Source organism: Heteronotia binoei, chromosome 5 (genome assembly GCF_032191835.1).
Source record: "Heteronotia binoei isolate CCM8104 ecotype False Entrance Well chromosome 5, APGP_CSIRO_Hbin_v1, whole genome shotgun sequence".
NCBI classification, from domain to species: domain Eukaryota; kingdom Metazoa; phylum Chordata; class Lepidosauria; order Squamata; family Gekkonidae; genus Heteronotia; species Heteronotia binoei.
Genome location: NC_083227.1, coordinates 25587584 through 25614223, shown reverse-complemented (window position 1 = coordinate 25614223; position 26640 = coordinate 25587584). Strand labels below are relative to the sequence as shown.

Genomic DNA, 26640 nt, shown 5'->3' with positions numbered 1-26640 from the left:
AGCAGGATTTTGTTTGTCCTTTCCGGGTTTGGGAATTACTGTAATTCTGGCTTCTGACCATGTGGCAGGCATAACTCCGCTGAGCATAACTGAGTTACAGGTCTGCACCAAGGGGTCCACCAATACATGCTCAAATGTCTTATAAAATTCAATAGGGATACCATCCCTACCTGGGGCTTTATTATTTTTGATATGTTTTAAGGTTTCAGATAGTTCAAGTGGTGTTACATCTTGTTCCAAATACGCCTTATGTTCAGGAGATATTTTAGTATTATAAATTTATAAAAGTGAGATACTCTTTAATTTTGGTAGGCTCTGGATTTTCTGATTTATAAAGTTGCTGGTAGAATTTATGAAATATTTGGATTATTTCGCTAGATTTAGCGACTAGAGATCCTTGATGATTTCGCATGTTATGAATAAGGTGAGATACCTTTCTTTGAGAGGTCCCTTTGTTTAAGTAATTTTATCGATTTTGGTGTTTTAGTAAAAATATTTTTGATTAAGTATCAACAGGTTTTTTTGTATTTGGGATGTTTCCAACAAATCTAACTTTTTACATTCCTGCTCTAATGTCCTTAGCAGTTTTTTCCCACCCTTTTTAGCGTACTGCAGTTCCAACTGTTTGATATTAGTTGTAATTTCTAGTATTAGTGACTGTCTTTCTTTTTTATAGGTGGATGCCATTGCAATTAGTTGCCCTCTTATAACTGCCTTAAAAGCGTCCACAACGTTCCCTGTGATACCTCTTTAGTGGTATTAAATTTAAAGTACTCCTTTATTGCTGCTGTAATTTTTTTACAAATCGATTCATCTTGTAGCAGTAATTTATTAAATTCCAATGGTAGCCTTGTTTGTCTTCATTTTGAACCGAAAGTGTCCCCATGACCCAGGAGTGATCCGAAATTGTCCGTGGGCCTATGTCTGCTTCTTGAATTTGATTAACTATTCTTTTACTTACTAAAAGATAATCAATTCTTGTATGAATTTGGTGTACAGTAGAATAATAAGTGTATTGTTTTACTCCAGGATTTAATGAACGCCATATGTCCACCAAATTGAATGTATCTAATATATTCAATAAACCTGTTGATTTTACTGCTTTTTTCCCTGGTTTGTGTGTCCTGTCCAATTTGGGATCCATTATATAGTTCAAGTCAGCACCAATTATAGTTTCCCCTATCTGAAATTCTGATAGTAGTTGAAGAGTTGTCTTAAGAAAATCCTTCTGATTTACATTTGGGGCATACAGAGATGCTATTGTTAATGGCTGGCCGTCTAATTCTCCTCTAATAAAGATATAGTGACCTCTAGGGTCAGCTTTTATTTTTTGACAGTGGAAAGGTACTGATTTTGACAGTAAAATTGCTACTCCTCTAGATTTTGATGTCCCTGCTGCCAAATAGCTTTGGTTAAACCAATTTGAGGACAATAGTTTTCCATTTACATTCTTTAAATGCGTCTCCTGTAGACAAACAATGTTTGCTCTATCCCTTTGCAATGTGTTAAGAAGTCTTTTACGTTTTACAATATTATTGAGGCCTCTGCAGTTCCAACTGAGGAGCTTATATGAGCGTGTCATCTTTCAATTAAAATAAAAAAGAAAAGAAAAAATTAAGAACACAGTGGTGCCACAACACAACACCACTTCTCAAACTATAACCAAACTTAAAAACCTTAAACTTAATTTCCTAATTTGGGAAGCTTTTCAGAGATTCCTCTCCAAAGGATATTTCAGTTAACACTAAACCACCCCCCAACTTATGCTGTTCTTAACCTTCAAACAAACAAAACAAAACAACACAAATAACTCAAACACCCCCAACTACCCTCAATTGGGGGAAATGCTTCACCAGTCCTCTTTACCTTCAGAGGAAAAGGGAGAAATACCCGTGGTACTCCCTAGTAGTGAAACTACTCACACCTTTAGGGGAACTAAAGAATATTTGAATGTAATTAAAAAATTCTTTTAAAACATCCCAAACATTCCCCAGGTTTGTAAGATGAAACCTTAACCAGGCACCTTGCACAAAAAAAACATACTCCTGCTCACTTGGGAAATAAAATGCATTATCTTATTTAACAATTTAACAATTTAAGGTATATCAAACTTGACCTAGTTCCCTCCTCTTAGTTAACCAAAATCCAGAAAGATGGAAATGTATATAGGAAGATGTACATTATGCTATATGGGTTATACCCCTTAAGAATTCTTATTTACATTTGATTTCCCAGAAAGTAGAAATCACCAAGAGTTACAATCCACCTAAGGTGATTAAGATATTTTATAAGACCATTTGATGACTGTATTGAGATATTAATGAGGCTAAATACAATTATGCCTATCTATATTCATACCGTCACTACTCCATTTATATTTATTCCAACCTCTCACTCATTCATATCTCCTCCTTTTATCATTATATAATGTTGCAAAAGCATTCACCAATACAGACATTTCCCCTATTCACTCTATCTCATCCACCAAAAAATCAATCACTTACTACACTACAATCATTCCTAACTATATACATTTATTCAAATACCCTAGTCCAAATTTATAGCAACCATGGTTTAACATACACACTTAAATTTTAGATTTCATTGTAAGTAAATAAACCCTAAATGATCATTTCAATAACACACACATTCTGCACTCATATCTACCTATCATTCATACTCTCTCATTTAATTAACACTCCAACCATTCACCTTCAGTCATTCACTAGTCTTTAGTCATGACACATAGCAAAGCATATTACAAACATTCTCTTACCAAGAGATCATTACACGGGGGGGGGGGGGGGGGGAGGTGAGGTGAGGGGAAAAGAGTGCTTTGATCTGACTACCAGGAAGGGGAGTTGGGGAGGGAGGGAGGGTGGGGGGGGGGTGTTTCGGTGCATTGCCTCGAGGGGCATGTGTAAAGCTGCGATGATCAGCAACAAGGTTTTCATGAAGAACACTCTAGGGTATCTTTGCTGATGAGGGGGGGGGGGGAAGGTGGGTGAAAAAAGAAAAAAGATCAGCTCCTTCTGAATTTCTGGAACTTCGCTAGCAGTGGGATTCAGAAAGTTAGAGATTAGAAACGTCCCGAAAATCCAGTAGAAAAGACACCAAAAGACTGGCAGCAGGGGTGGAGAGATCCATAAACGAAGGGTAGGGAAGAACAACCCCAGCGTAAAAAGGTGGCTGCGGAGATTACCCTTCCCCCCAAAATAAGAGGGAGAGGCAATGGGATCAGGGAGGACAGTTCTGGGCAAGCCCCAATGTTCAGGCAGAGAAATAACTATGCGGCTTCTCCCCCGCTTCGATCTCTTCTCGAACTGCTTTGTGCGGCTTTGCAGAGGCAGATCGGATTTCTTCATACTACAGACAACTCCCCTCCCCCAAAGAACCCAGCGACGGAAAAAAGAGAGAGATCAAACATTCACCAGTCACCTTTCAACCATTCATTAGCATATCCACCAGTCATTTATATCCCAAACTATTAGCAAATGGTGCAGTAAAGATATACAATAGAGCCGGGCTCCGCAAAGTTCAGGAGGCTTGTGGCGTTTTTTTGTTTGTTTGTTTGTTTTTTCTTAAAGGAACAGGAGCCCGCCAAAAGTTTTCCATCAGATGCAACGGCGATCGACGAGAAAAAAGGGGAAGAGATATAAAAAGGGGGAAATCAAACAGATATTCAGAAAAACGTTAATGGATAAATCATTTCCCTCTCTCAGGAAAAAATAAAAGGTGAATCTTCCAGGGAAGAGGGAATCCTGTGAACTATCGGAGTAAAGAAGTCCGCTACCAGTTTTTCCTTGTGACGCAACAGCTTAGAACAGTAGTTAATCTTTTGAGAGAAACTCATACAGAATTAATAATATAGCTCCTTCAAATTTGTATAAGTTAAGGAGAGACATCTTCAGAGGGAGGGTTGGCTTTCAGTATTTCTTCTTCATCCGCCGCTGTTACTTCTATGGAAAGTGCCTTAAGCAACGCTCTGCCTGAGTCAATGTCCGCTGCTGTATGTAAATGGCCGTTTTTGTAAACCAATACGTCTGACGAAGGGCTCCATCTAAATCTAATGTTAGCCGCATGCAACTTAGAAACAAAAGGTCGTAGCTTTCTGCGTTTATCAAGTACTTCAGGAGGTAGGTCTAGCAAAGTTAGAATTTTTTCCCCTTTATACAGCAAAGCCCCATTTGATCTCACTTCCTTTAGAATAAAGTCCCGTGTTTTAGGAAGGACGAAATGTACCAGGACATCTCTAGGTCTCCCTCTCCTGGCCGACGCCATTGCTCCCAGCCTTTGTGCTTTGGCTATTGATAAAGTGCTTCCCGCCTCCATTTTCAGTGCAGATTTTAGCCATTTTGAAATAAAAGAAACCAAGTCTGTGGAATTCTCCTCTCCCTCCTCCAGGCCTCGAAATTTTAGATTGGAAGCTCTAAAACGGTTTTCTAGTATAAGAATTTTGTTTTCCAGAATAGACTCCTTTCTTTTAAGAGCTTTCACCTCGTCTTGCAGTACAAGGGCTGCTTCAGCCGTTTGCTCCGCCATCTTGGTGGTAACAGAGAGCTCTTCTGTTATTTCTTGTACTTTAGACTGGATAGGTTTGAGGAAGGAGTCCAATGATTCATTAAAATAGCGGTGTATGTCAGCTTTTAGGAGGTTTAGATCTCTTTTACTTATCGGGGCGTCTTCATTTTCTATGCTGGGGCTGGGAGGATTAACATTGCTAGCCGCCATATTTAGTACAGATCTGGTTGCAGGCCTACTAACCTCTTCCACAGCGTCCACTTTGAAGAAGTCTAGTACCGATTTTTTTTCTCTCGGGATACTCTTCTTTTTGGTTTTGTTGTGTTGTCCCATCGAAAGTAGAGTTTATACTTGTGCCTGGTGACTCTAATATAGGCCGTATAGGGGGAATGATCAGGAGCTCGATCAGACTGCGTCCACCATGTTCAAGCGACGCTCCCCTGGCCATCACATTTAAAGGGACAGCTGCCCTGAGCCTGCCTTGGCGGGGGAGGGCGGGATATAAAAATAATTTTATTATTATTATTATTATTATTATTATTATTATTATTATTATTATTATTATTATTATTATTATTATTATTATTATTATTATTATTATTATTATTATTATTATATGCCTTTCTTCCATAGGAAATAATTAAGGATAGGGGCACCAACTTTTGGGGCTCATAGAATTGGACCCTCTGGTCCAATCATTTTGAAACTTGGGGGGTATTTTGGGGAGAGGCACTAGATGCTATACTAAAAATGTGGTGCCTCTACCTCAAAAAATACCCCCCCAGAGCCCCCAATACCCACGGATCAATTCCCTATTATTCCCTATTATTTATTTATTTATTTATTTATTTATTTATTACTTTGCATTTATATCCCGCCCTCTCCGCAAGCGGACTCAGGGCGGCTTACAGTATCATAAAAACAATCAATTCCATAAAACATATAAAACCATAATACATTTATCAGTTTAAAACTATTACGCTATCTCAATTCAGTCTGGCGGTATTCGGTTCTGACTATGACCACCAGCTTCTGTAGGATGTCCGGTGGCAGCCCATTTTCAGTCAACCAGAAAAGCCTGTCTAAACAGTTCGGTCTTACAGGCCCTGCGGAACGCCGACAAATCCCGCAGGGCCCTTATAGCTTCTGGGAGGGTGTTCCAGAGTTCTGGTGCTGCCACCGAGAAGGCCCTAGATCTTGTTGCGCATAGCCTGGCTTCTTTTGGGCCAGGGGCAGACAGCAGATTTTTTGTCCCTGATCGCAGTGCTCTCTGGGGGATATATGGAGAATCGTTCTCCATAGGGAATAATAGAGTGCCCAGTAGACATTTCCCCCCCCCCACGCTTTCTAAAGCGGGGGGGAGGGCCTCCAAACCAGGGAACCCCCTGCCCCCTCCCTCTCTCACACACACAAATACTTAACAGATCTTCTTCCTGCAGAATTTTCCTTGCTGTGAAAACGAAAGCAAAAGAAAGGGAGGGGCCGTTCTCCATGGAAACTATTACTGACCCTTTCCAATGAAGCCCTTCCTGTTTCCTGTTTCCTACGCAGCCTTAAAGGCATACATTTTACAAACGGATCAGGAGCTCTACAACTACATGATGCCTACAAGCATGCTCTCTCCTCCCCACCCCCCCACCCCGCTCCCGGATTTTTGGAGAGCGGGGGAGGAGGCCACAAATTCGGAGGTCCCCCACCAGGGCGGGGCGGGTTGGGAAGCCTAGGAATGACAGCAGTTTGTATATGTCCTTCAACTGCAAGTAGGGGAGGAATTCTAGCAGGAGCTCCTTTGCATACTAGGCCATACACCCCTGCTGTAGCCAATCCTGCAAGAGCTTACAAAAAAGAGAATTGTAAGCTCTTGGAGGGTTGGCTACATCAGGGGTGTGTGGCCTAATATGCAAAGGAGCTCCTGCTAGAATTCCACCCCCGTTTAAAGCTACCACACCATCTGTGGCAAAATTCTAGATGAGACTGGGCCATTCCTGTCTGGTAGCCATCTCTGTATAGTAGTTTAACTTAGCAAACACCTCTCTGTCTGGTTCTTTTCCCCTAAAGCCTTGTGGTATAGCTGCTCTCAAGCAAGCACTGACCAGACAATGTACTCTGTTCTAAAAGAACGGTTTACATTTCTGAGTTTCAATTTCAAAGCCAAAACAATTGAGATATCCAGAAGTCTGCCTTGATGTGGGGAGGGTGTTCGATGTATTATTATTATTGTTGTTGTTATTTTCTAACCCAACAGATTATGCATTGACTTCGAGCAGAGTTCATCTAGTCAGTGAGGGGAAACATTTACTCTGCTCTGGTGAGACCTCACCTGGAGTATTGTGTTCAGTTTTGGGCACCACATTTTAAGAAGGATATAAACAAGCTGGAACGGGTCCAGAGGAGGCGATGAAAATGGTGAGGGGTCTGGAGATCAGGTCCTATGAGGAAAGGTTGAAGGAGCTGGGGATGTTTAGCCTGGAGAGGTGGCGACTGAGAGGTGATATGATCACCATCTTCAAGTACTTAAAGGACTGTCAAATAGAGCAGGGGTGGCCAATGGTAGTTCTCCAGATGTTTTTTGCCTACAACTCCCATCAGCCCCAGCCAGCATGGCCATTGGCTGGGGCTGATGGGAGTTGTAGGCAAAAAAAATCTGGAGCGCTACCGTTGGCCACCCCTGATATAGAAAATGGTGTAGAATTGTTTTCTGTGGCCCCAGAAGGTAGGACCAGAACCAATGGGTTGAAATTAAATCAAGAGTTTCTGGCTCAACATTAGGAAGATCTTCCTGACCATTAGAGCGATTCTTCAGTGGAACAGGCTTCCTCGGGAGATGGTGAGCTCTCCTTCCTTGGAGGTTTTTAAACAGAGGCTAGATGAGCATCTGACAGCAATGAAGATCCTGCGCATTTAGGGGGAGGTGTTTGTGAGTTTCCTGCATTGTGCAGGGGGTTGGACTAGATGACCCTAGGGGAACCCCTTCCAACTCTATGATTCTGAGATTTGGGATTAGTCGTTTCTTAATTGATGGCTACTCTGGATTTTTCTTCAACGTAATGATTGACGCAGAAGCAGTCTCCAGCCACCGTTTCCTCCTCTGCTCCTGTTCCCCCATATTTTCTCTTCTGTCCCCTATTCTTGCCCAGCTACTACTGAGGAAATCCTAAACTCACCTTTCCTGCAGGCATGCAAAAGCCAAATTCTTCCACCAGCTGGCAGAAACACGAAAGAAGAGAGGCCCTGTGGAATTCTATATTCCATACATTTCTGTCTCCATCTCGAAGAAATACTGCCCCGTGGACACCTAGAAAAGGCAGGGTTGACCTCCATGATGCTTGCAAGTCCTTCTGGGAAATGTAGTCCCCTGCAATAATAACACCCAAATGGAATAAAAAAAAAATTAAGTGTTGGGGAAATTAGAACAGAATGTTTCCTTGCTTATTTGTCTCTGTGTGGGGCAGCCTTTTTTATGTATGAATACATCTTCTTTCTTGGTTTATGAAACCTCCTGCTTCAGTGATTTTTGTCCTCTTCAGGTTCAATACAAAACTTACCTCAGAGCAGCGATCCAAGCCGCCTTCCACTTGCTACCCTATGAACATCTTTAGGTGGGTAGTTGTGTTGATTTGAAGCAACGGAACAAAGATTGAGTCCAGTGACACCTTTAAGGCCTACAAAGTTTAATTCTGGGTAGAAGATTCATGTGTGTGCACACTTCTTCAGAGACATGCACACAAAAGCTTACGCCTAGATTTAAATGTCGTTGGTCTTACAGGCGCCACTGGACTCAAACTTTGTTTTATTGACATCTCGTCACTGAGGGAAAGCCTTATGCCATGAGAACAAAAAGGAACTGATGTGGAACTGTGTTCTTAAAATTTGGGAGGGCCAAGGGGAGATGCCACCCTCCTCCCTTCTCTCCAATGTTCATAATCAAAGGGGAAAGAGCCTTACACAGAGAGGCCACAGTCTTGTAATTTTCCTCCATCACTTCCCAGAAGAATTTTCTTTGGCTTTGATCCAGCAGAGCCCATTCCTCCTCTGTGAAGAATACGGTTACCTCCTCAAAGGACAATGGGGAGCTCTGAAAGAGGAAAAAAGTCCCAGTTCATCATGGATTCCTCTCCCCAGGGATCGTTTTGTAGAAAAATAGGTGGTGGAGCTCATTAGCATAACTCATTACGCCAGTTTGGTGTAGTGGTTAAATGTGCAGACTCTTATCTGGGAGAACCGGGTTTGATTCCCCACTCCTCCACTTACAGCTGCTGGAATGGCCTTGGATTAGCCATAGCTATCACAGGAGTTGTCCTTGAAAGGGCAGCTGCTGTGAGAGCCCTCTCAACCCCCACCCACCTCACAGGGTGTCTGTTGTGGGGGGAGAAGATATAGGAGATTGTAAGCCGCTCTGAGTCTCTGATTCAGAGAGAAGGGCGAGGTATAAATCTGCAGTTGTCTTCTTCTTTAGCATATGCTGCCCCCCCCCCCCACCAGCCAAAAGCAACTCGACACAAGAAAGGAGAAGCCCAGGTGAGCGACACCTGCTTGGGCTGACTAGAGACCCTGGAGCTCTCCTTGGCTGCCTCCCCCAACAGTCAAAAGGCCAGCAAGCCACCCACCCCCCAAAATCACATAAGAAGTGGAGAAAGGGTGGTGTGGGCTTCTCCAGGGGTTAGTGAGGGCTGCTGGGGGTGTGACAAAGCCCCTGGTGGCTGGCTGTCTGCACGGAGGGACGGTGGCTCAGTGGTAGAGCATCTGCTTGGTAAGCAGAAGGTCCCAGGTTCAATCCCCGGCATCTCCAACTAAAAAAGGTCCAGGAAAGTAGGCATGAAAAACCTCAGCTTGAGACCCTGGAGAGCTGCTGCCAGTCTGAGTAGACAATACTGACTTTGATGGACCCAGGGTCTGATTCAGTAGAAGGCAGCTTCATATGTTCATATATGCTCTCCTAAACCAGGGATTGTTATGCAGCTGCACCTACTATTCAATGGAAAAGGTAGGTGGGAAGGAGGGGGGCGTCAAAAAGGTTCAGGAGCTGTGCTCCTGTGAGCTCCTGCTGAATTCAAGGCCTGCCGCTCCCTGAGCACTCCAGAAAGGAAGACAGATCCAGTTGCCCCTCAGTTGATTAAAAGAATGCAAACTGAACTGACGGCAAAGGAAATTATATTAATGTGTTTCCCCACAGCTTCTGATGGTGATTATATACTGAATATCTGTAAGAAATACAAATTTAGAAAACTGCATAAAGCTTGGAGTCCCTTGGGTTGGTCTAGTTCAATGAAAAACCAAAAGAACCCTAGTTGACCGTATAACACTGTTGACTATAACCAGGGGTCATTTTGTAGAAAAATAGGTGGTGGAGCTCATCCAGGGATTGTTATGCAGCTGCACCTACTATTCAATGGGCAAGGTGGGGAGGAGGAGGAACCCTCAGAAAGGTTCAGGAGCTGTGCTCCTGTGAGCTCCTGCTGAACCCGTGGCCTGACTATAACACTGTGAAGCTGCCTTATACTGAATCAGACCCTGGGTCCATCAAACTCAGTATTGTCTTCTCAGACTGGCAGCGGCTCTCCAGGGTCTCAAGCTGAGTTTTTTCACACCTATTTGCCTGGACCCTTTTTTGGAGATGCCAGGGATTGAACCTGGGACCTTCTGCTTACCAAGCAGATGCTCTACCACTGAGCCACCGTCCCTCCCTGTGTATCTTGCACATTTAACCCCAGAAATACTGGAAAATTCTGTTTCCAGAGAAGGTTTCTGCATTAAATATTTGTGGGTGTGTAAAACTAAACTGGCCTTATTATACTCATCATATATTTTGCTTTCTCTCTCTTTTTTTTTAAACAAACCCCAAACTTACTCATTTCAGGTTGTGTGATCCTCAAGGTTTGATACACAAGAGATGTAAGGCACGGAACATTCAGCATAAACAGACCACTTCAGAGACCTTTCCAGTTGGAATGACTGCGGTTTGCGCACCACACCCTTGAACTGCAAGGAAGCTACTGTATCATCTCAACCAGGGCTTTTTTTGAGCAGGAACACACAGGAATGCAGTTCCAGCTGGTTTGGTGTCAGGGGGTGTGCAAATGAGTGCCTGTTGGGCTTTTCCTGCAAAAAAACCCCGTGTGAAACCATGGCGAGGTTGGTGGTGTGGCCTAATATGCAAATAAGTTCCTGCTGGGATTTTACTACAAAATACAGTCCTGCTCTCAACAGACCTTTTACAGAAAAAGTTGGGGGAGAATTTTTTTCCCCGAACCTATAATACTAAAATGAACACGAGGAGCCTCAAAAATGGCCCCTCTCTTTCTTCAGGATGATCATGGGAGTTATGATACCAAAAACATGGAGAATGGAAACATTCTAGCTCAGATTAACAACAGAGAATCCCTCTAGTGCAGGGGTGGCCAAACTTGCTTCATGTAAGAGCTACATAAAATAAATGCCAGATGTTTGAGAGCCAAAAGACATGAATGTCAGATGTTTGAGAGCCACGAGGAAGGGAGGCAGGCAAATAGATGGGGAAGAGAGAAGTGGAAAGAAAGCAACTTTAACTTTAAATGCATTCCCCAAGCCAGCCAATGGGACAGTGGGGGCTTTGAGAGCTGCACAATGTGTGCAAAAGAGCCACATCTGGCTCCCAAGCTCCAGTTTGGCCACAGAGTCTAGTATTTTGCAATGGAAGCAATGGTTTATCCCCAAGCAGCTAGGAAGGTGGAGGGCAGCACAGACAGCAAAGGTGGAATAGATTACCCACCCGCAGTGCACAGATCTTATCTGGTAAGTCTCTTTCTCGAGGCCCACTCCGGCCACTTCTTCCTCTTCCTTCCCTGCTCAGATTCTTCTCTCTCCTCCCAAATTCTGTTTTAGGAAATCCTCAACTCACCTTTCCTGCAGATGTGCAAAACCCAAATTCTCCCTCCAGCCAGGGGAAATGAGAAAAGAGTGAGGCACTGCAAAACTCCATCTTCCCCAAATTCCCTTCTCCAGCTTGATGAAAAACCGGCCCCTTCAGTGCTTGAGAAAGGCATGTTTGGCCTTTTTGTTGCTCCCATGGTCTTCTGGGAAATGTAGTTCCTTGCATCTACCAGACCCAGAACAGATGCAGGCAGGCAGCTGTGTTCGTGTGAAGTAGGGCTGGCCAAACTTGCTTAACATAAGAGCCGCATAGAATAAATGTCAGATGTTTGAAAGCCGTGGGACTGGAAGGAAGAAGGAAAGAAAATAGATGGAAGGAGAGAGAAGTGGAAAGAAAGCGGCTTTAACTTTAATTGCATTCTCCAAGTGTTGGAAAGCTTGGCTTGGAAAAGTGATTTAAAGAGACAAATGCCTTCTCCAAGCCAGCCAATCGGGTAGTAGGAGATGCGAGGACTGGATCTTGACTTTGTCAGGCCAGGCCATGTGTGTCATAAAATGTAATGCCAGGTCAGGGAGATATAAACTTTATAAAGGACACAGACAAACACACACACAGCCTACTCCACCTCACTGGCTTGCTGAGCTTCAGCCAACAGCAGGAAGAGAGGCTTGGCTCAGTAGCTCTGTTGTGCAATTGAGAGAGCCTGAAAAGCTAGCTCTCCTTCCCCCACTTCCTCTCCAAGGGAGGAGCTTTGCTCTGTAGCTCCTGTGCGATTGAGTAAGCCTGGCAAAGCAAGTTGTGATGCAGAAGAAAGCAAGACAGGGAGAAGGAAGCAGACAACAGTGAGTTGCTCACGGGCTTCGTCAGACCCCTCCGGGGGCCTAATTTGTCCCTCGGGCTGCATGTTTGACACCCCTGCCCTAGAAAGTTGACTCAGAACCAATGGGTTGAAATTCAACCAGAAAAGTTTTTGGCTCAACATTAGGAAGAACTTTGTGACAGACAGATCCAGTTCAGATCAGTCCAACTTACTATCAGTGATCTACAGCCCAACCTAGAAAATGATGCCCCTCTCTCACAAGCCCAGGGTAGAAGACCTCTCCTTGCCTACAGACAGCCCCCCAACCTTAATTGACTTCTCACTAACAACCATGGCCCATCTAGCAGAGTCACCAACACAGGAACCAGACCCTGCAACAGACCCCGATGCCAACTCTACCCACATATCCATACAGAAATGACGGTCACAGGACCCAATGGCATCCACCACACAATCGCTGGCTCTTACATCTGCTCATCCTCAAATGTGATATACACACTCATGTGTCAATGATGCCCCTCTGCTGTGTACATAGGACAAACCAGCCAACATTTATGCAAAAGAATAAATGGACATAAATCTGACATTAAAAATGCAATATCCAGAAACCAGTGGGAGAACACTTCAATCTACTAGGACAGGGGTGGCCAAACTGTGGCTCAGGAGCCACATGTGGCTCTTTCACACATATTGTGTGGCTCTTGAAGCCCCCACTACCCCATAGGCCGGCTTGGAGAAGGCATCTCTCTTTTAAATCACTTTTCCAAACCTGGCCAGATGATGGCTTGGAGAATGCATCTAAAGTTAAAGTTGCTTTCTTTGCAGCTCTTTCTTCCTCCTTACCATCTATTTTACTTCCTTCCAACATCTTTCCACCAAAAGTTGCTGAATTGTAATTCATATGTAAATCTGACTCAGACTTGGATTGAATAGGGCTTTGGATGGTGCCTTTTCCTTTCAGGTATTCCATTCATCATCATCATCATCATCATCATCATCATAAGGAAGCAGTCACCCTCAACTTGGATTGCACTTCCTGCACCCCCTCCCCTTACCAACTATATATCTCTGACCAGTTTCTACATACCCTCTATGCATCTGACAGAAAGCTGTGTTTCTCAAAAGCTTATACTACAATAAAATTTGGTTGACTTAAAGGTGCTACTGGAGTCTTTACTATCTGACAAGAGTGGTTCCTCAGTGGAACAGGCTTCCTCGGGAGGTGGCAGGCTCTCCTTCCTTGGAGGTTTTTAAACAGAGGCTAGATAGCCCTCTGACAGCAATGCTTATTCTGTGAATTAGGCAAATCATGAGGAGGGCAGGAAAGGTTCCACCAGTGCCTAGTTCTCGTGGAGAGCCAGTTTGGTGTAGTGGTTAAGTGTGCAGACTCTTATCTGGGAGAACCAGGTTTGATTCCCCACTCCTCCACTTGCAGCTGCTGGAATGGCCTTGGGTCAGCCATAGCTCTGGCAGTGGTTGTCCTTGAAAGGGCAGCTGCTGTGAGAGCCCCCTCCAGCCCCACCCACCTCACAGGGTGTCTGTTGTGGGGGAGGAAGGTAAAGGAGATTGTGAGCCGCTCTGAGACTCTTCGGAATGGAGGGCGGGATATAAATCCAATATCTTCTTCTTCTTCCACACCAAGGGGAACACCGATTGCCACTTTGGGATCAGTCAGCAATTTTTCTCCAGGCCAGTTTGGCAAGGAATTCTGGAGGCTTTTGCCATCTTCTGGGCATGGAGCAAACGTCATTGGGGATCCATGCCCCTCAAAGCTGTGGAGTCTTGTGAGCAAACATTCTATTTCATGAGCTACTGGCATTAAAGTTGTGAGCGATTTGACTGCTGCATACATTAGTTTGTTCTGGGGGCCATCTTTCCTGAGCTATGACAAAAATGTGTGAGCCAAAAGCCAAAAAAATTGTGAGCTAGTTCACACTAACTCAGCTTAGAGGGAACACTACTGGGGATGCATGTACGTATATGGGGGAGGTTTTTGTGAAGTTTCTGCACTGTGCAGGGGGTTGGACTAGATGACCCTGGAGGTCCCTTACAACTCCACGACCTGACAATGCCAATCCTGTGAATGTTAAAAGGTAAAGGTAGTCCCCTGTGCAAGCACTGAGTCATTAGCAAACCATGCGGTGACATCACATCACATTTTCTTGGCAGACTTTTTACAGGGTGGTTTGCCATTGCCTTCCCAGTCATCTAGACTTTTCCCCCAGCAAGGTGGGTCCTCATTTTACCGACCTCGGCAGGATGAAAGGCTGAGTCAACTTTGAGCCAGCTACCAGAACCCAGCTTCTTCCAGGATCAAACTCAGGAGAGGTATTTGTGAATTTCCTGCACTGCGAAGCGGGTTGGACTATATGACCCCGGGGATCCCTTCCGAGTCTATGATTCTATGACTTTGCCCGAATGACTCCACCTTGCTGGCACTTCTGCACAACAGTGGAATCAGCTACCAAGAGAGGTGGTGACTGAGTTGCCCCCATTGGCTGTCTGCAAACAGCAGCTGGACAAACACTTGTCAGGGATGCTCTAGGCTGATCCTGCATTGGGCAGAGTTTGGACTAGATGGCCTGTATGGCTACTTCCAATGCTGATTCTATGACAGGGGTGGCCAAATTGTGGCTTGGGAGCCCCATGTGGCTTTTTTCATACTATTGTATGGCTCTTGAACCCTCCACCAGCCTGTTGGTCAGCCCGGAAAAGGCATTTCTCTCTTTAAATCACTTCTCCAAGCCAGCTGACAGCTTGGAGAATACATTTAAAGTTAAAGTTACTTTCTTTTCACCCTCACCTCCCCCATCTATTTCCTGCCTGCCTGCCTGCCCTGCAACATCTGATTTTCATGTCTTGCAGCTCTCAAACATCTGAAATTTATTCTCTGTGGCTCTTACGGTACGCAAGTTTGGCCACCCCTGGTCTATGATATCAAGAGAGATTTTATTTAATGAATGAAATCGGCCGTACTTCTTGTGAGTGTAATATATATTAATTACATTTTTAAAATATTAGAAATGACTCACGCAATAATTATTCCAAATTATCTTTTTCCCTCTCTATTTCTTCCCACCCCCGCCCCCATTTTAAAGCAGAAGTATCTTTGTCACAAGGCCCAGACCGGACAAAAATGGCACTGTGTCAGGCTGGACCACATGTGCTATAAAATGTAGTGCCAGGCACCAGAGATACAAACTTTATAAAGGGCATAAATACAATTCACTACATTAATTTTTAATTAAAATACAAACATTGTTAAAACCTTAGCACTCTTGCAACATTTTATTTAACAGTCTAATAACTGAAACCCCTTGGTCTCAACTATTGCATCAAAATCTGGAGACAATGTCTGTGCTGTAGCAATCCTGAGTATGCTGTTCAGGTGTGTATCTGTAAGCTGTGAACCCAGTTTCAATTTATTGACATGCATTACAGAAAAGAGCTGTTCACAGATGTACATTGTTCCGAACATTGACAGAATTTTAGAAGCAAAAGACTGAAGTTGGGGGTAATTAGTACCCAAATACACGTAAAATTTGCTAAAGCCAACTTCAGAAAACTTATTCTTCAGTTCAGCATCACTCTGCAGATCAATTATTTCCTTTTTGAGCTCTTCTGGAACCTCATGGACATCCACAGAAAATGGATTACGGAAAATCCGAAAATCTCTCTGCAGGTTTCGAAAGTCGGAAAACCTTTCTTGGAATTCGTTTCTGAGTTCAGAAATTTTTCTCCCATACTTCTCTGTGGATACATGATCACCGGACAGAGATTTCATGGTGGGAAAGTGTGCCAAATTGTTTTTTTGAAGCTGCTTTTCCCAAAGCTGAAGCTTCATTTCAAAGCCCCAAATGCTGTCGTAAAGTTCTGTCACAACTTTGTTTCGATCTTGCATCTTTGTGTGGAGACTGTTCAGATGTTCGGTAATATCCACCATAAAAGCAAGATCTTGAAGCCATTCATTATCTTGCAATTCAGGGACAGCCTTTCCTTCCTTATCCATAAATATTTGTATTTCACTTCGTAGTTCATAAAAGCATTTCAGTACAGCTCCGCGAGTTAACCATCGGACTTCGGTGTGATACGGTACCCCTTCTCTAATCATGCTTTCCTCCAGAAGATGGCTAAATTGCCTCTGGTCAAGATCTCTGGCTTGAATAAAATGAACAGTTTCTATGACCACACTCGTAACATTATCCATCTTCAGTGTTTTGCTGCACAGAGTTTCCTGGTGCAAAATGCAATGGAAACTGAAAAACTGATGTTGGGGGTTTGCAGTTACCAGTTTTTCTTTGAGCTTTGCAGCAACTCCAGCTTCCCCCGCCAACATCAGCGGTGCCCCATCTGTGGCCAGGCTCACTGCTTTTGTCCAGTCGGCACCGATTTTACCCAGAGCACCTACCAAATTCGTGAGGATGTCATCACCCGTGGTCATGTCTGTCACGGGAACGATCTCTACAAATTCTTCCGTAACGCGCATCTCTTGATCAACCCCACGGATAAAGATTGCGAGGCGGGCTACATCGGTAACATCTGTGCTTTCAGCTATTGCAACTGAAAATGCAATAAAGGACTTGGCCTTTTCTGCCAGTTGGGTATGAAGGTTCTCGGATAACTCATAAATTCTCTCTTCGACCATGCTTCTTGATAGATCTATATTTGCAAAACCCTGCTGCAGGTCTGGACAGACGGCTTCTGCAGCCATGACCATACACTTTTTGATCAACTCCCCTTCTGAAAAGGGTTTTGATGATACTGCTAGCTCGTGGGCGATCAGATAGCTTGCCTTAACCGCACCTTCATTCATTTGATACAACCTCTGGAAAATTAATTCATGTTCTTTCAACGACTGTTCAAATTCACAAACTTTCTCCTCTCGTACTTCTCCGCTGTATTCGTTGTACTCCCCGGCGTGGTGAGTTTCGTAGTGTCGCTGAACGTTGTACTTCTTGGCAACCGATATTTGCTGCGAGCAGATCAGGCAAGTTGGTTTCCCATTCAGTTCCACGCAAAAATAAAGGCTTCTCCATTCGTCTTGAACGACGCGACCCTCCGCATCTACTTTTCTCTTCTTGGCTAATGCCGTGATCGCCAATTGCTTTCCAATCCACAGCTGTGTGAACGCAATGCTGCAAGGGAAAAGGCGATATTTTAAAAAAAGGTTCACACAAATTCATAGCAGCCAGGCTCTTTGAATTTAGCTATAGTAGCGCATTGTCCTTAGTTTCAATTAGTACATGGTGTGTTATCATTTGGGGAAGCTTGTCCCTTCTAATGCAGGGGTGTCAAACTAATTTGTTTTGAGGGCCGGATCAGACATAAATGAGACCTTGTTGGGCCATATGGGGCTGGGCCATGTGTGAACCTATTTAAGAATAGGTAGCAGAGATACAAACACTATAAAGGACACAGACAAACACAATTAAGATTTTTTTCCCCAAAAAACCCAAAAATTAAAACATTAACATTAATTGGTCTTAAAGGTGCTTTCTTTGTATCTCTCCCATGCGATCGAGGGAACTGGACAAAGGAAGCTCTGGCTCTGTTCTTCCTTCCCCAGGGGATCAGGAGGGGGAGGAGCCTCAGCCAACAGAAGGAAGAGGGGCTTGGCTAAGTAGCTCTGCATTGCGATTGAGTGAGCCTTGCAAAGCAAGCCCTCCCCCCCCTTTCTCCTCAATGGAGGAGCCTCAGCCAATCCAGAAAACAGAGGTCTTGCTCTGTATCTCCTGCGCAATTAAGCAAGCCTTGCAAAGCAGGCTGTTATGCGGAAGGAAGCAAGAGAGGGAGAAGGAAGCAGATGACAGCCAGTTGCTTGGGGGCCTGATAGGAGCCCTCCAGGGGCCTGATATGGCCCTTGGGCTGCATGTTTGACGCCCCTGTTCTAATGGCTTGGAAGGGAAGGAGGAGTTTTCTGCTGGGAAAGAGACAGAGGGAATCCCCAGCTGTAGGCAGTGGACAAGATCCAGATCCAATAGCTCGCACCACTCCCTCCCAGCTGGCCCAAGGTCACTCTGGATCAGCTGGCCAGACTGGGAACTAAGCAATACAGGAGAATCATGGACAGGAGAAAAACGTGCTATGCAATACCGTGATTAAACAAAACTGCCACTCTTACGAATTTCATATACTATTTATAAAGCTTGAATCTTCTCACATCTCACAATTCATATTACTAATCAAAAACCACATAATTCCTAACAATATAAAGTGCCGCAAATATTAAATACTCAGTGTCCCAATACATTCTCTTAAAGCCCAAACGCTGTACTTGAAAGACAAAAGGTGTTTGCACAAAAGTGCTTGTAACATTCAAACTTCCATTTTTCATTGGGTAGAGAGACTCCTCATGCCTCCTCCAATGGAGACACCAGCTTCAGTAGAACTGTTGTGAGTTTCTTCTAGACCCCCTCCTTGTTAAAGATCTTCTTGTTGCATGCCTCTGGTCTGGATGCCCTAAGACAGGGGTGGCCAAACTGTGGCTCAGGAGCCACAATGTGGCTCTTGAAGCTCCCCCCCCCTCACCCTGTCAGTTAGCCTGGAGAAGGCATTTCTCTCTTTAAAACACTTCTCCAGGCCAAGCCAGCTGGCGGCTTGAAGAGTACATTTAAATTTAATGTGTTTTCTTTCCACCTCTCCCTCCCTCCACCATCTATTTTCATAAGAACATAAGAGAAGCCATGTTGGATCAGGCCAATGGCCCATCCAGTCCAACACTCTGTGTCACACAGTGGCCAAAAAACACCCCCAAGTGCCATCAGGAGGTTCACAAGTGGAGCTAGAAGCCCTTCCACTTTGCCCCCCCCCCCCCAAAGCACAAAGAATACAGAGCATCACTGCCCCAGACAGTTCCAACAATATGCTGTGGCTAATAGCCACCTTTGCTCCATATTTTTATCCAATCCCCTCTTGAAGCTGGCTATGCTTGTAGCCGCCGCCACCTCCTGAGGTAGTGAATTCCACATGTTTATCACCCTTTGGGTGAAGAAGGACTTCCTTTTATCCATTCTAACCCGACTGCTCAGCAATTTCATAGAATGCCCACGAGTTCTTGTATTGTGAGAAAGGGAGAAAAGGACTTCTTTCTCTACTTTCTCCATCCCATGCATAATCTTGTAAACCTCTTATCACGTCACCCCTCAGTCGACATTTCTCCAAGCTCCTTCCTTCCTTCCATCCATCTTGCGGCTCTCAAACATCTGCCGTTCATGTCTTGTGGCTCTCAAACATCTGAAGTTTATTGTGTGGCTCTTACATTAAGCAAGTTTGGCCACCCCTGCCCTAAGACCAGACTACCTCTGAGAGCCTATAAAGGGCTCCCCCATTGCACACTTCTGATAGGAAGAGCAGCTGGCCCACTGCTTACCCCTGACACCGCCGCCAGCTCTTTCCAGGTGCAGAAGAACTGCACGCAGTGGCCGCACCAGGAGGCATAGAACCTGCCCACCCAGGCACTGGGGGGAGTTCAAGACGCTGTGTCCCAATGTGTCCATCCCCAGCAGTGCCAAGGGATCCTCAGGCAAGTAGAGTCCAAGGCTGTGCCCTTGGGCAGTGGCAAATACAAAAAAGAAGGGAAACCATATATAAAGAAATCAAAAGGAAAAGCACAAGGCTCATGGTAAACACAAGCTGTGCAGTAAATGATGCTAAAGCAATTCAAAAAGGATTTTCCAAAATTTGTAAAGGAACAATCCCGTCTTTATGCAAAATCCCATGCAATGCAGACTCGACTAGAAGGCATATAACGTCCATGCAGATATTCAATCACATGATCCATGCTACGGTCACCTCGAGACTGGACTACTGCAACGCCCTCTACATGGGGCTGCCCTTGTGCCGAACTCGGCGGCTGCAGCTGGTGCAGAACGCGGCGGCTAGGCTGTTGCTGGGGCTCCCAAGATGGGAGCACATACAGCCGGGGCTGCGCGGGCTGCACTGGCTGCCAGTGGTATACCGAGTTCGCTACAAAGTGCTGGTTATTACCTTTAAAGCCCTATATGGCCGAGGACCTACCTACCTGAGGGACCGTCTCTCCCCATACGAGCCCCAGAGGGCACTGAGGTCATCTGGGAAAAACCAGTTGAATATCCCTGGGCCAAGGGAGGCCAGACTGAAGGCCACCCGGGATCGGGCCTTCTCGGTCACTGCTCCACTACTATGGAACCAACTTCCTGAGGAAGTGAGGGCCCTAAGAAGTTTAGATCAATTTCGTAGGGCCTGTAAGACCCACCTTTTCAGGATGGCCTTCAACTAGTGACAGAATCAATGACAAAGCTAGGCATGCTGCTGGAAATGTTTTAATGTCCTTTTTAGAAGTCTACCAAATCTAATGTTTATAACGCCACATTGTTATGTTATGTTAATTTTAATAATTTATAACTGTTTTAACCATGTTTTATAATGTAAAACCGATGTAATGTTTATTTTATGTTGTGAGCCGCCCTGAGCCCGCTCCGGCGGGGAGGGCGGGATAGAAATAAAAAATTATTATTATATTATTATAAAATAGAACTGCCGTTCCTTATGCTGTATTTCCGTAGAAATGCTTCTGATGTTGCCAAGTTCTTTATTGCTCCAGGCACCCAGTCGTGTTGCATTACGATTGCATTGCACTGGGATTTTGTATAAAGACGGGATTGTTCTCTTACAGATTTTGGAAAATTCTTCTTGATTTAGCATCATTTACTGCACAGCTTGTGTTTACATGAGCCTTGTGCTTTTCCTTTTGACTTGGGCAGTGGCAGGCATCAGGAGGCGGTGGCAAGCTGGTGGCAAAGACAGCAGACACCCCAGCTACACCCAGGAAAGCATGATGAAACATGGGGGGAAAAAGGAGAAAAGCCCCCCCCCCCGAGTGCAGCAAGGCAACAGGGCACACCCCTTCTGCCCTCTTAATTGTTCTGGAACTCTTGACCTTCCCTTCCTTCCTCTTCCCCTCGCTGCCACTGATCTTGCAAAGGCAAGAATTTAGAGGGAGTATTTGTGAGTTTCCTGCATTGTGAAGGGGGTTGGACAAGATGTCTCTGGAGTCCCTTCCAACTCTCTGATTCTATGAAAGGTGTTTCTGCACTTTGCAATCTCTCTCTCTCTCTTGCCTGCCAGTTTATGCTCACTTTTCAGGATTGTGAAATGGGGTACAGTGAGCATTACGTATACTAAACCCACGTTCCGCTATATTCTAATGTATTCTTTTTTTTTTTTGTATTGGCAAACTGCAATGATGTTTATAATGTATGCTACATGTTAATAAGTAGAGTAGCTGGACAGGAACACTTCTGAGAAAAACATGTTCTCACTTTAAACCAGACTGGAGGAGCAATAAAGCAATTAAACAGACTGCTTTTATTGCCTTAAGACACTCTCACCATCATTCTCCAATTCTGCCTTTGTTGTTTTCCCACATGAATGCTACCCAGACCAAATGTTCTTTTCCATTTGTTCATTTCACTATTTTGCCATTGGATTCCAACTTTGTACCACTTTGCATTCTTAAGCCCTGCCCAGCAGCTGTATGTAGCTCTGCTCATTGTATCCCATTCCACTGCCTGATGAAGTGTGCATACTGTCATGGGTGCTGGGGACCCTGCAGAGGAAGTTGAGTCTGACGAGGAAACGGTGCCCCTGCCACCTGCACCAGTGCCCCTGCCTCCTGCTGGAGAAGATCCCAGCCCCCCTGCCTCGCCCTCTCGGGTGGCTCGTGTGCGTGACCGCCTCCGGCAGGACCTCAGGGATCGGAGGAGGGCGGCACGCTCACAAGCAAGACGCTCCCTGAGCCCTGAGTTCTGAGAGGATTCTGGCCCTCCTAAGAGCAAGGATGCTTGAGTTATGACAGGATCCTGGCTGCCTCCCTGAGCCAGCAATTAGCCCAAACGGGCAACAGCCAGCAGAGGGCTATATAGCTGTGGGCTTTGGGAGGAGGCTTTGTGGAAGCAACTAGTCATCTCCCTGACATCCTAGCATCCACTCCGGCTTGACTTTGGTTCCTGACTCCCTGACTTTGGCTTTTGACTTCTGGACTCCCTGACCTCGGCTTCTGGACCTCGGACCTGCGATACTTGTACACTGATTTGGATTTGGCGCCTCAGACCCTCCTGCTTACTGGCTACAAACCTCGGACTGCCTCTGGACTTTGCCTGACCCGGCCCCAGCCGTGACAGATTGCTTCCACCCGACAAACACCCACTCCACAGGATGGATGCTGAAGCAAGTGAAACCACAGAACTACTGGCTGCGCTCCAAGCCCAGGTACAGCAGCTAACACAGGCAGTAGTGCACTTGCAGCAACAACCTGCGGCCAGTGCTCCAGCCAAGTGCCCAGTTTCCCCACCTGACAGATTTGGGGGTGCCGTGGAAGAATTTCCTGCCTTCCTAGCACAGTGTCGGCTGTACTTTGAACTGAGAGCACGGGACTTCCTCAATGACAAGACAAAGGTGTGTTTCATCATCAGTCTGTTAAAGGGGCAGGCGGCCAAATGGGCCACACCCTTGCTGGTCGCATCCTCTCCCCTACTAACTAATTACCAAGGGTTTGAGGCCCACCTGTCTGCTGCTTTCTCTAGCCCAGTCCAAGCAGCCACAGCCAACCGGAAGATCAGGGCACTGAAACAAGGCAAATCCTCGGTGGCTCAGTATGCCACCGAATTCAAGCTCCTGGCCCAAGACTTGGCGTGGAATGAGGCTGCCCAGATGGACCAGTTTACTGAGGGGTTGGCAGAGGAGGTCCTGGATGAACTGGCCAGGGTGGAGCCACCACCCACGCTTCAACAACTTATCACCCTCTGCCTCCGCATCGATGGCCGCCTGGAAAGTCGCCGCCAAGCCAAGACCAGAGGGTGCCAGCTCCCTGCGCCGTGCCACTTGGCTCCTCGCCCATCCTCAGCTCGTACCAGCGCCGAGGACGAGCCTATGCGGCTTGGAGCTGCTCGACCCTGCCTGACCCCAGAGGAAAAGGCCAGACGCCGCACACAGAATCTGTGCCTCTACTGCGGCACGGCAGGCCACTATGCCTCTGGCTGCCCTGCTAAGCATCAGATACCCGGGCCTTCACCGCCACCGCCGCCAAAAGGGCAGCCCCAGGCATAAGTGGACCCCCCAGCCTGGGGCGACTAGCTGGGTCCTCCGAACAGCGGGCTGATACCCCGGGCCCGTTCCTGCTACCAGTCAAACTCCGTCTGCCTGACGAACGCTGGCTGTTCGTGTATGCCATGCTGGACTCGGGAGCAGCCCACTGTTTTATAGATGCCGCCTTTGTAAAACAGCACCAGATCCCGGTGCAGACAAAAGAGACTCCGTCGCTGGTAGAGGCTATTGACGGGCGCCTCCTCCGTTCGGGGCCTGTCACCCAGGAGACCTGTCCCATCACCTTCCACGTCCAGCAGCACCAAGAACAGCTGCAGTTTAATGTCGCCCGCATGCCTCGCTTCCCACTGATTCTGGGCCTTTCCTGGCTGAAGCTGCACAACCCCATCGTGGACTGGGCCCAGCAGGAACTACGTTTCCAAGACCCATGCCCCCATCTGACTCCTCCCACCACTCTGGCAGCTGGCATCCCGAGTGGTGGTCCTCAGCTCCCTCAGAAGTATGCGGATTTCGCCGATGTCTTCGAAGAGACGGGAGCGGATCAGCTTCCCCCTCACCGGCCCTATGACTGTGCCATTGACTTGGTACCTGGGGCACCACTCCCGGTGGGGCGTCTGTACCCAATGTCGGAGCCTGAGTTGGCCGCTCTGCGAGACTTCCTAGATAAGAACCTGAAACGCGGCTTCATCCGACCCTCAACCTCTCCCCTGTCTGCTCCAGTCCTCTTCGTGAAGAAGAAAAGTGGGGAGCTCCGGCTGTGCAATGATTACCGGGCCCTGAACAAGATCACCATCCGCGACCGGTACCCTCTACCACTGATCCCTGAACTCTTGGATCGCTTAAAGGGGGCCCAAATCTATACCAAGCTGGACCTCCGTGGAGCGTACAATTTGGTGCGCATACGACCTGGAGACGAATGGAAGACCGCATTTGGGACCCGGTACGGGCAGTACGAGCACCTGGTGATGCCCTTCGGATTGACCAACGCCCCCGCTGTCTTCCAGAGGTTCATGAACGACATATTCCGGGACCTGCTCGACCGCTTCGCAATCATATATCTAGATGACATTCTAATTTACTCCCGCAATCCTGCCCAGCACGCCGAGCACGTCCGCCAGGTCCTGCAGCGCCTACGAACCCATGGCCTCTACGCCAAGCTGGAGAAGTGCGACTTCGACCTGCGCTCTGTCGAGTTCCTCGGTCACATTGTGTCCCCGCAAGGGATCCTCATGGACCCGAAAAAAGTAGAAGCGGTCCTGACCTGGCAGGCTCCTCAGAATCGCAAAGACCTGCAGCGATTCCTTGGTTTTGCCAACTACTATCGGCAATTCATCCCGGCCTATGCCTCCCTGACAACACCCCTGACTCAACTACTCCGCCCCAAAGAACCCTTCTGCTGGTCCCCAGAGGCCGATAACGCCTTCTCCACCCTGAAGACCCGTTTTGCCACCGGGCCACTCCTGAGATACCCTGACCCCCAGCTTCCCTTTACGGTGGAAGCTGATGCCTCCAACGTGGCCCTGGGAGCAGTGCTGTCCCAGCGTGAGGAGCCGTCTCAGCCACTCCAGCCCTGCGCCTATTACTCGCGCCAGCTCACGGCTGCGGAAAGGAACTATACCATCTGGGAGAGGGAGTTGCTCGCAATCAAGGCGGCTTTTGAGGTTTGGAGGCACTACCTCGAAGGGGCTCGCCACCCTGTTCAAGTGCTCACTGACCACCGGAACCTAGAGCACCTCCAGACCACCCGCCGTCTCAACCAGCGCCAGATCCGGTGGTCCCTATTCTTCTCTCGCTTTGACTTCCGGATCTCCTACATCCCCCATACCCAGAACCGGAAAGCAGACGCGCTGTCCCGGAAACCGGAATACGCCCCTGCTTCAACTGAGGCCGCGCCCGCTGCTCCCATCCTGCCGCCCTCAGTATTTGCAGCCACCTCCACTTCACCCACACTCGTGGAGGACATTCGTGCTAGCCAGGCCAACGATCCCTGGGTCCAGCAACACCTCCAGGCACTCCAAGACGACTCAGCAGGCGAGTTCACGACTCGAGGCGGTCTCTTGCTACACCGCGAACGCCTCTATGTGCCGCCCGGGCCCTTGCGGGCAGAAGTGCTACGCCTGACTCATGACTCGTTACCCGCCGGGCACTTTGGACAGCATAAGACCACTCACTTGCTGACGCGAGAATTCTGGTGGCCACGAGTGCGCTCCGATGTTGCCCGCTATGTCAGCTCCTGTGATGTCTGTCGGCGGGCCAAAGACGTCCCGGCCAAACCCTCGGGGTTGTTACAGCCCTTGCCCGCACCCTCAGGACCCTGGGACACCATCTCGATGGACTTCATTACAGAACTCCCACGATCCAAAGGTCAGACTTGCATCTTGGTTGTCGTCGACCTATTTACCAAGATGGCCCACTTCATTCCGTGTCCGAAACTTCCCACAGCTCAGGAGACAGCCCAGCTCTACCTGCAACACATCTTTCGTCTGCACGGACTCCCAGCCCACCTGATCTCAGACCGGGGCCCCCAGTTCTCCTCTCGGTTCTGGCAAGCCCTCCATTCCAGCCTGGGTACTCGAGTGCACCTGTCCTCAGCCTACCACCCACAGACTGATGGTCAGACAGAGCGCACCAATGCCACGCTAGAGCAATATCTCCGCTGTTACACCTGCTACCAGCAGGACGACTGGACCAGTCTGTTGCCTCTAGCGGAGTTTGCATACAATAACGCGGTCCACTCGTCCACCCAAATGACCCCGTTTGCTGCAACCTACGGGTACCACCCTCGGTTCTTCCCGGCGATCCTGCCACCCACGAATGTCCCCGCCGTCGAGGCTTACCTGCAAGAACTCCGCGCCAGCCAAGACTTGCTCCGGGAGCAGCTACAGCGGGCCAAGGAAGCCTATAAACTGGCTGCGGACCGGAAGAGGCAGGAAGGCCCCCCAATCCAGCCAGGGGATCAGGTGTGGCTCTCAACTCGCTACCTGCGCCGGCCTGGTCGGTCTCACAAGCTGGATGCGCGGTTCATTGGACCCTACCCCGTCACGGACCAAATAAACCCCGTCGCCTTCAGGCTCCAGTTGCCACCCCACCTCCGCATTCACCCTGTGTTCCATCGCTCCCTCCTTGTTCCAGCTGCACCCCCTGACCCAGCTCGGCCTCCTTGCCCACCGCCGCCACCACCGGTGTTGGTGGATGACGAGGAAGAATATGAGGTGCGCCAGATCCTGGACTCCCGGTACCATCGTGGAGGCCTCCAATACCTGGTGGACTGGGAGGGATATGGCCCAGAAGACCGGTCTTGGGAGCCCGAGGACAATCTTCATGCCCCGGACTTGGTGCACCGGTTCCACAACGACCACCCCGACCT

The 26640-nt window shown here is 47.3% G+C and overlaps 1 protein-coding gene across 1 annotated transcript in view; it reads right to left on the bottom strand.

Annotated features, from left to right (window-relative positions):
• LOC132571866 (zinc finger protein 420-like) overlaps positions 1-26640 on the bottom strand; it is a 452634-nt gene that overhangs the window by 8248 nt on the left and 417746 nt on the right. Inside the window, exon 7 of the mRNA XM_060238658.1 lies at positions 7686-7876. Within this exon, the coding sequence (XP_060094641.1) occupies positions 7686-7876 (191 nt within the window). The remainder of the gene's footprint in view (positions 1-7685; positions 7877-26640) is intronic.